Source organism: Sinocyclocheilus rhinocerous, unplaced genomic scaffold (assembly GCF_001515625.1).
Source record: "Sinocyclocheilus rhinocerous isolate Xijiao unplaced genomic scaffold, SAMN03320098_v1.1 scaffold1066, whole genome shotgun sequence".
Classification (NCBI taxonomy): Eukaryota; Metazoa; Chordata; class Actinopteri; order Cypriniformes; family Cyprinidae; genus Sinocyclocheilus; species Sinocyclocheilus rhinocerous.
In genome coordinates, this window is record NW_015629516.1 from 411,029 (window position 1) to 420,124 (window position 9,096).

The window sequence follows — 9,096 nt, forward strand, 5'->3', positions numbered from 1 at the left end:
CTAGAGCGAGTGACGCGATGCGCATATTCGCTTCGCGTCTGGTGTGAACACACCATAAGGCTAATAAATGTATTTCACGATCTGGGTCATTATTTAATACAAAACAATATTTAATACAAAACCACACAGTTTCTACTGTATCTCTGTCAATCACTCTGATATTTAGTTAAAATGAGTGCTGTCTGTCACTGTTTTTAATCAGTTCTGTGAATGACTGTATGGTATGCCACATGCACTAAATATGTTTTATATTAAATATTACATTTTCAAATGAAAATAGCAACATGATCGTTTTATAAAGCATGCGTTCATATGTGTTAAGGGCTAGATTTTCGCTGGAGGAAACAGCTGTGGTGTGATGAGGGGTGAACGCAGCGAAAACTTTACAGTAGATGGGAAACCGATTGCTCCCTCGTGACCTTTTGTAAACTGTATTTATGACAAAGAACTGCACAGATACAGATATTATAACAATCTATCAATAAACACACACCTTGTGTCCTCTGTTTCTGTTTGAGTCCGCACTCGCTGCGCCGCCGCGGTCTGCGGATTGAAGAGCGCGCTGAAAGACGGGGAGGAGACGAAGTCTGCCGCCGTTTTCATATCAAATTTAAAGGGGACTAACTAAGTGGCACCGAAATCTGCTTTCTGATTCGGTTCTAATACATAACGGTTACATAGGTACCCAACCCTAGTTCTCACAATTTGTGTGAAAAGGAATAAAACCGATTGCCGTTTTGTAGCGTAGTGATCATTTCTGCTGGTAACTGCAGTGAAATGTATGTACAGGTACCTTTTTGTGGTTTGGCTGAAATGTAGGCAGAATCGTGTATTTCCAGTGAGCTTACGTTGATTGAAACATGCAATCTCTGTGAATATAAAGCACCTGCACCCCCTCTCTCTCTCTGTGTGTGTGGCTGAAGAGTGGCCCTAGGCCCTTGCCAGCACCTGTGAGCGCTCGGGTAGCACAACGGTCAAAAGCGCTCATGTTCTCATTAACTGAACCATTGAGGGGAAACCCCTCGACTCATCCTGCGGCCAGTGAATGCACCGCAGTTTGTGCACAATCTGAATGGCGAAGCGAGGAACTTTTTCACTGCTTTGTTTTTACGGCGAAAAGGGGGTTACTGCTCGGTCAGTCCCATTAGATGCTGCAGTCTGACCCTTTTTGTTGGCGTGTTGAAGGACTCGGGATTAGTTCTGACCAGATGAGCGATGGCACCAAGCGCTAACAAACTCAATCTCACCTCTCCACAGTTTGTGTTTGGTTTAAAGCAAAAATAATATTGATGGCACGACAGTCAAAACTCTGGAAATCCCATTGCTTTTATAAGCCATTAATGTTTGAGGAGCCACTTGGGAGACAAGGTTTCAATGAAACCGCACTGTCAACTCAGAGGCTGGGGACCTATTAGGGACCCCAACAGATCAACAGGAACGTTTCTCAATAAAACACATATTGTGTTCTACTGCAGAACCCAAACAGGCTTTCATAACATATCGGTTGTTCACTGTGTGCCCGACACATCTGGAGTGAAAGAGACACTGGGAAATACCAAAACAGTGTAGATGTGAAGACATCGGTAGACTGGCGAAAAATCCACCAGATCCTGTGCCGTCAGGACCTTAAAAAGAAAACCAACAAGGTTACAGGAACATTTCCTGTGGCAATGCATTAAACAGTGATGCTTCATCTATGTTTTGAACAGATATCTTTGAATTGAATAGTGATCAAACAACACAAAGATTCAACTAAATATTCCTTCAAACACAGGCTGTTTAAAGCATTTAAATATATTATTGGTTTATAATATGTTATACAAGAAAAATAATTAGAATTTTTATATATTGTATAAATACTGTGTATACACACATATTATTTTCATTAAAGTAACGGTAATATATTTAAATTATACTTTAAGTATAATTAAAGTCACCAATCATGGTATAAATATAATAAAGTAATAAGTAATTATTAATAATTAAATAAATTATAATAATATATTATCTATAATAATAACTAATGATATTTTAAGTATTTACGCAATTGAGCATTATTAAAAGTATAATTCAAGTATTTATGCATCATGGGATTTGTTGTACTGGCCTTACGCTGTTGTACCACCTTTTATGCTGGTTTTAATTGTAAAAATCATTATGTTAAAATCATTTTTTACTGTAATGAATTGAATATTATTAACAATAATCAGAGGGGAATGTTGGCAGTTATAAAAATAAATAAATATAATGATTCTAAATGAATTTTCTTTGTCAAATAGAATTTTGGGATGAAATCTGGATGTTTTCTAGAAGTCCTGGATGTTAATGCCATACATAAAGAAGGGCCACAGTATGGCGCTTCACAAAAGGATGTTATTTGGGCTTGATGATGCTACCTCCTCATCCATCTCCTCTTCATCCGCTGCCTCTGCGCTCAGGCCGTTGTGATGGAGGGGTGTTCGGCTGTTCAGACCGTACAGAGGTTTGGCACAGCTCAGAGTCACCTGCTTCTGCACCGCACTGTTAAAGGTACGGTGCTGCTGAGCCTGAGAAAACAGAGTGACGGAGAGAAAACCAAAAATAACGTCAACAGTCTACAATGCCAGTCACTGCAACTTTAGCTTTCTATTTGCTATGTGTGCAACAAATTTAGCACACATTATTTCCATTTCAACACCTAGTCAGGTGTCTACATAGAACATTTTAAAGCATCACAGTTTTGCTCAGGCTGTTCCAAAAGGTAGGCAGCATTAACATGCAAACAGCAAGCTCTGAAATCAGTCTATTCCCTCATGCACTTTGAATGATATGTAGACACCTATGTACAGCACTCTAAATCAGTCGCTTATGAGCATCTATTCAGTTAGGATGCAACCATAGACTAGGTTTTGAAACAGCAACATTTACAACAGCCTATTTAAAAATAAAAATAAAATAAAATAAAATAAAATACTACCTGTCTCATTGCGGTTTCACCAATTTTATCTGAGTGCTTTCGGATACTCTCCAAAAAGTCTTTCAGGTCTGACATGGAGATCTCCTTAATCTCCTCTCGGAGTTTAGGGAGTGTCTCAGCCATGATTTGGCAGAACCTGTACTGGCTCACTCTGGGAATATAAATGTTTTCTAGCTGCTCCATGGTTTTCAGTGCAGAGTAGTATCTGAAAAGGAAAAGATTCACGTCAGTCATCAGTTTACCGTTCCCTAAAACCCCCTAAAATCACTGAAATATCAATAAGACAACAGAAATGAGATGATAATAAAGAGTAACATGGTTTCAATATTCTTAAAAATAAAAAAAAACAAAAAAGGCAAAAATCTGGGTTACAGTGAGACACTTACTAGGGCTAAAACAATGCATCGATCAAATGACTAATAATATGATGTACTGACACAACACACACACACACACAAACAATAAGATGCACCTTTATTTTGACACTCATGTTCATCGACTGTGACATGAAATATTTGATAAGATATAACAACCAACTGGGATATAGTATTGGCAACTTTCAGGGAGTTCAATTAAAAGTTCATTTTATATTTTGGTTGCAATTGTTAGTTAATAAAAATGTAACTGTAAAATAAGCACATAATTTCGTAATCATTCTAATCAAATTGTAATTGTATTGCGGCATGTTTTGAGGTATCTGTAAAAATCCTATCTCTGGCTAAGAGAATCAGTGTCAGATCGTATCATGATGAAAGTGAACGGGGCCAATCTGTACTCTCTGTTTCAATAGTACAGCCACAAGATGTAAACCATACGTGCATTAACCTGATTTTAGTGAAGAAAATTGCTTACTAACCTTTTCAGTGTTCAATTCTGTTGCCATAAAACCCTAACATAACAAGTAACCCTACAACTCAAACAAGTTTTAAAAGAATCTCAATGTAAGAGTTTTTATACAATTATAAGCTTGACATTTCAACAAAAACTTGCCCTATTCATTTTTGTTGCAAGTGCCTCATTGTAACTTTTTTTTTTAAAGAAAACAAGACACGAGTCAATTTCTGTTGCCATAAATGCTGTTGATATAGCTTAACTTACTGAACTCAGAATATTCCTATAACTGTCAGAGTCAGAGCCGATCCTAGACTTCTGGGGGCCCTACGCAAAACTGTGTTGGCGTAGTTCAAAAAAGATTTGAACGAAAACAACGTATCTACGTGAATAAAGTCGTTATTTTTGTTTTCTTTGTGTACAAAAAGTATTCTCATAGCTTCGTAATATTACGGTTGAACCCCTGATGTCACATGGATTATTTTACCGATCTCCTTGCTATGTTTCTGGACCTTGATCATGGTAATTACATTGCTGTCTATGGGAGGGTCAGAGAGCTCTCAGAATTCATCAAAAATATCTTAATTTGTGTTCCGAAGATGAACGGAGGTCTTACGGGTTTAGAACGACATGAGGGTGAGTAATTAATGACAGAATTTTCATTTTTTGGCGAACTAACCCTTTAAACCATCACCATCAAAATAAAGTGAAACCTAATTTTATTTTTTTTGACCAAACATTTTTGTGAGCATCAGAATCTTCTTCAAAAAGCATAATGATTCCAAATAATTAAAATATATCCGTTAGTATATATGCAACACGGGCTCAAAAATAACAAACTTGCACAATGCATGACCTGTGCCTGTCCATATTCAACGTACTTATATGCTTATTAACTTGTTCCGCACTAGCCGGTGCCTTTGAATTCTCCCTGACCTCACTGCTCTGATGTGCGCATGCGTCCATGTGGAAGGTCAAAGTGGCGCCCTTCCCAGTGAGTGTTACATGTGAACTGCGAAAGAATCCCTGCCTGATTAGACCATGTCCCAGCCTAGTCATTAGCGCGCAGTGGCGACACACAGATTAATGGAAAAACGTTGCACTAATTGCCTCAATTTGGAGGAGGCCTGACATGGGCCTGACGGTACAGGGCAGTGCTGTGAAGAAGGGCACACACAAGGTCAATTGTCTTTGCGTTTGAATAGTTTATTTATTCATGATGTGTTATGACTAACTAAGTAGACATTAATGGACAAAGTTCAACGTGACCTTACATCCATCCCTTCTTTCTAGGAGATGACCAAACACTTCTTTATAAAAGAGGTTAAAATGCATTTTTAGATCAAATCTAAGTTCAATTCATTTTTTCAGCAAAACACTGCCACTTTCCACATCCTCCTTTTTTTTTTTTAAAGCAAAGGAACAAATATATATATATATATATATATATTAGTGTAAACTCTTACATATTTTTAAACTATAACAAAACAATGTTAAAATTTTTCATTATATAAATACATATAAAGTAGATAGTTTTTAATGATAAAGAATTCAAATTTCTATTCATTTCATTGTAGAATTTATTTTTTATTATCATATAATATTCTATTTTTTATCATATAATATTCTGCTGTTTTGGGTGCAACCCTTTTATTGCATGACTTTCACCCCATTAAAAAAAAAAAATTATTTCAAATTGTGACTTTCTTCAGCAAACCGTAAATTGTCTCATTACTTTTTCTCAAATTTGACACCGTATAACTGTAGTGTCGTTGACTACATTGATCAAGCCCACACATTCAATTACTATTATATTGTAGATATTGCATGATCATGAGAATATTCTTTCTTTAATTTATGGAAAGTTTAGGCTTGTCAATAACTAAAACCAACCTTTCTCCTAAACATACTGACAACATTTAAAACAAATCTGCAACCTTGTTAATTGTAACCTTGTAATTTCTTTGTAACTCATTAATTTTTTTAATACATTTTATTGAGTGTATATTTAATTTTTATTGCTGGAACATATCAATCACCAAAATAATAGTTTTAAACTGTATTTGGACCGGAAAGTGCAAACCTTAAACCTTCGATGCAACTTACATAATATTTAGTTTAATATCATGAGGTTTTTTCAGCTCACTGAACTTGTGGGCTGAAATTAATTTCCTTTTTAAAGAGATTCTAACCTATTTTGTCACCATTAATGAATATGACTGATTTGCAATAAAGATAAAAACTCACATTAGCCCAAATAAGCAGTAAGTTACCTTTTCGATTCAAGCTGCTCCTTCAATTTGCTGTACATTTCCAGGACTGCAGAAATGTAAACAAAAGACAGCATGATTTCAAGCAAAAAGAAATCAAACGGAAACATTTTCGCCATTCAGTGAACTTTAACCACTTCCTAAACGTCTATTATTTCTTTTTGAAAGAAACAGACCAAAGTAACCACACATAACTGCATTTATCTACAGAATCATCCAATGGGTTTCTTGATTAAACCACTGTAACAACAAAACATCTAATTCTCTTTCTGTTTGTCCAAGCAGCTAGGAACTGTTGTATCAAGTCAGAGAGACCATAAAATATAAACACAGGGCACAGTTTAAGGAGGACCTGGAATCATTACTAGGGTTGGGTATCGTTTGGGTTTTTTCCAATACCAGTGCCAAATCGCTACTTTTAAAACGGTTCCGGTGCCTAAATGGATACTTAAAAAAAAAAAAAAATTTCAGAAATTAGGATGGATTGGCCATTATTGAGCGCTATAAACACATTTAATGTCTGTTTCATTCATACTGGACGCCAGAGGGCGCCCTCGCGCAGAAACTCCACATGAGTATCACAGAAGGAAAAGGACTCAGGAAATCCCTACAAATATTTCAATCGATCGCTCAAGCATTGGTGTCACCGAAATCTGCGTTCTGATTCGGTTCTAGTGCATACCGGTTACAACCCTATTCATTACTGTAACAAGAAACCTGGGAACACTGGCGTTTACGGTACCTTGATTGTTTTTAATAGTCTTTTGCTGAAATCTTTGGGAAACAAGGACAAAAGCGTCGCGGTTACAGGTCATATTTTTATGCAACCACGTCATCTCACCGGGAATGCAGAGCTGCAGCTTCTCCACCGTGGTGGCCATGTTCCTCTGTTGAATTCGGCAGCGTATGACCTCCTCTGTTTGGGCCGTCACCTTACATAAGGGAAGGTCAAAGAGTGTGAAGCCCTCTCAGTTAACGAGACAGTCCTCTCTGCACTATTGTTCGATAATCGACATTCTTTTCTTCTGCCCATCTAACGGCAGACAAACTAACAAAGCCAGACTGTGCCATACCTCTCGTCCGGCGTCTTGAAGTCTTCGATTGGTGTCGCTCACTTGGCCCTTAAAACATAATATCACTTTTGTTAGACAAATAAGCCCATGATTCCCTGTTGTAACTGCTCAGCCTTGTAATCAGATCATACTTCATGAGGAGTCAAGAACAAAGCCATGCAAATTCAAATTAAATGTGCAGCGGGAACTTGAACTTTTGGTCGGCGAGGAGCTTTTATGGCCGGTAATCGCTTCTGACAGCCCTTTCTAACAGATTCTGTGACAAACTTCTCAATTTTACTTGGGATTTTTGAACTTTGGTTGTTCCTCTGGCTCTGTCAAACAATTCAAATCAATGACCCAATTGACCATTGGTCCCTTGTTGGTAACTTCAATGAGCTCTATGTGCCATTCATTGTCTGGGGTAAAATGCGGAGCATTTTCTGGTAATTAAACATTGTTTTTTTCTTTTTTTTTTCAGCTGAACACAAACGCTGGGTGGCTGATTAACATCAAATGTGAAAACCTCCACACCACAGCGCCAGTATTGTGCCCCAGGTGCAGGGACCGCATGGCCACAGACTTTCCCACATATTAAGTCTCATTAGGTCATCGTAATAAGGAACCGCTTTTTGAGTTTATTAAAAATCTCATTTATTCGTGAACAAAGAGGGCCCAGTGACCTCATTGATGCCGTATGTGCTCTCTTATTATCTGAATATGCTTTATATAATGTGGGTCTAATTACGAGGATTGGTAAGCCACTCCTGTGCCGCTTGGTCACCATATTTCACTCTGGGAAGTGGAAAGGGAGCTAAAGAGAATTGGCGTGCCGCGTGCGATTCCAGCGCAAGGCCTGAACCCCGTGAATGCACAATGACCCAACCATCGTGGATAAAAATTAGACACCACGGGCATGTCTCCATTCCAGGGGAGTGAGCACTGGTCTGAGGAAACTAGGAAAGAGGTCTGAGGAAACTTCAGGAAAGACCTGAACCGGAAGTGACAAGACCTGTTTTACAGAATATGGAAGTTTGTTACGCAGAACCTCTATTCATCCAAAGTTAACATGAATGTGTAATAGAAAGTTCACTTTGGCAAACTGTTTCAAACTCCTAAATTGAACTCTAAATGAACTTATTTTTGGCCCAATTTTGTACAAAATGGCATCACACCAGTTCTTCGGTTTTCGATTCCGCTTGAAGCACATCGGGCCTTCTTTATATTCAGAGGGGGAAAAAAACAGTTTTAAAAGTCTAATAAGGTATAGAAAATAAGATACTGGATAAACATGCATCTGAAATTAACTACCCCTATTTTTAAAAAATGGGGCATAATACCCATAAGACCACATTAACAAAAAAGTGCCAAAAAGTACCATGTACCGCGGTAGCATAATAGTATTCTTTGCAGTAACTTGATGTATCATACAAAAACTATGATATATTAATAGGATAATCATTCAATATTAACAACATTACGTACAAACAATATTGAGATAATTATGTAAGCCTTGTGATGTTAATCATCACATATGTCAACATATTTTTAATAATAATAATAATAAACTCTAAAACAGCCAGACAGGTTCAAGATGAAAACACTAAATAATTTAAAACAGGGTAAATCGTTTGTTAAAAGGCCTGTTTTTACACAATGTTTTCACTAAATTAACACAATGAATAATATTTGATATTTTTCCTTAATATGTACCATTATAAAAATACAAAGTAGTAAACTGCACCCAAGGTTATGGAGCTTAAAATATGCTAAAAAATGCTTTATTAGTCCTTGACCTTGTATGGAGCTTAAAGGGGTCATATGATGCTTTTTTAAAGATCATTATTTTGTGTATTTGGTGTAACAGAATATGTTGACATGCTTTAATGTTCAAAAAACACATTCTTTTTCAAATACTGTACATTATTGTAGGTCCTCTATGCCCCGCCTCTCTCAAACGCTTCGTTTTCTACAAAGCCCCCTCCTT

The 9,096-nt window shown here is 37.1% G+C and overlaps 1 protein-coding gene across 6 annotated transcripts in view; it reads right to left on the reverse strand.

Moving 5' to 3' along the window:
- LOC107739054 (exocyst complex component 6) overlaps positions 1-9,096 on the reverse strand; it is a 63,803-nt gene that overhangs the window by 35,315 nt on the left and 19,392 nt on the right. For all 6 annotated transcript variants that reach the window (XM_016551029.1, XM_016551025.1, XM_016551028.1 and 3 more), the window contains exons 3-8: positions 7,131-7,178; positions 6,899-6,989; positions 6,061-6,106; positions 2,957-3,161; positions 2,397-2,546; positions 1,557-1,625 (exon numbers count right to left, since the gene is read on the reverse strand). In XM_016551029.1, coding sequence (XP_016406515.1) covers positions 1,557-1,625; positions 2,397-2,546; positions 2,957-3,161; positions 6,061-6,106; positions 6,899-6,989; positions 7,131-7,178 — 609 coding nt within the window. The remainder of the gene's footprint in view (positions 1-1,556; positions 1,626-2,396; positions 2,547-2,956; positions 3,162-6,060; positions 6,107-6,898; positions 6,990-7,130; positions 7,179-9,096) is intronic.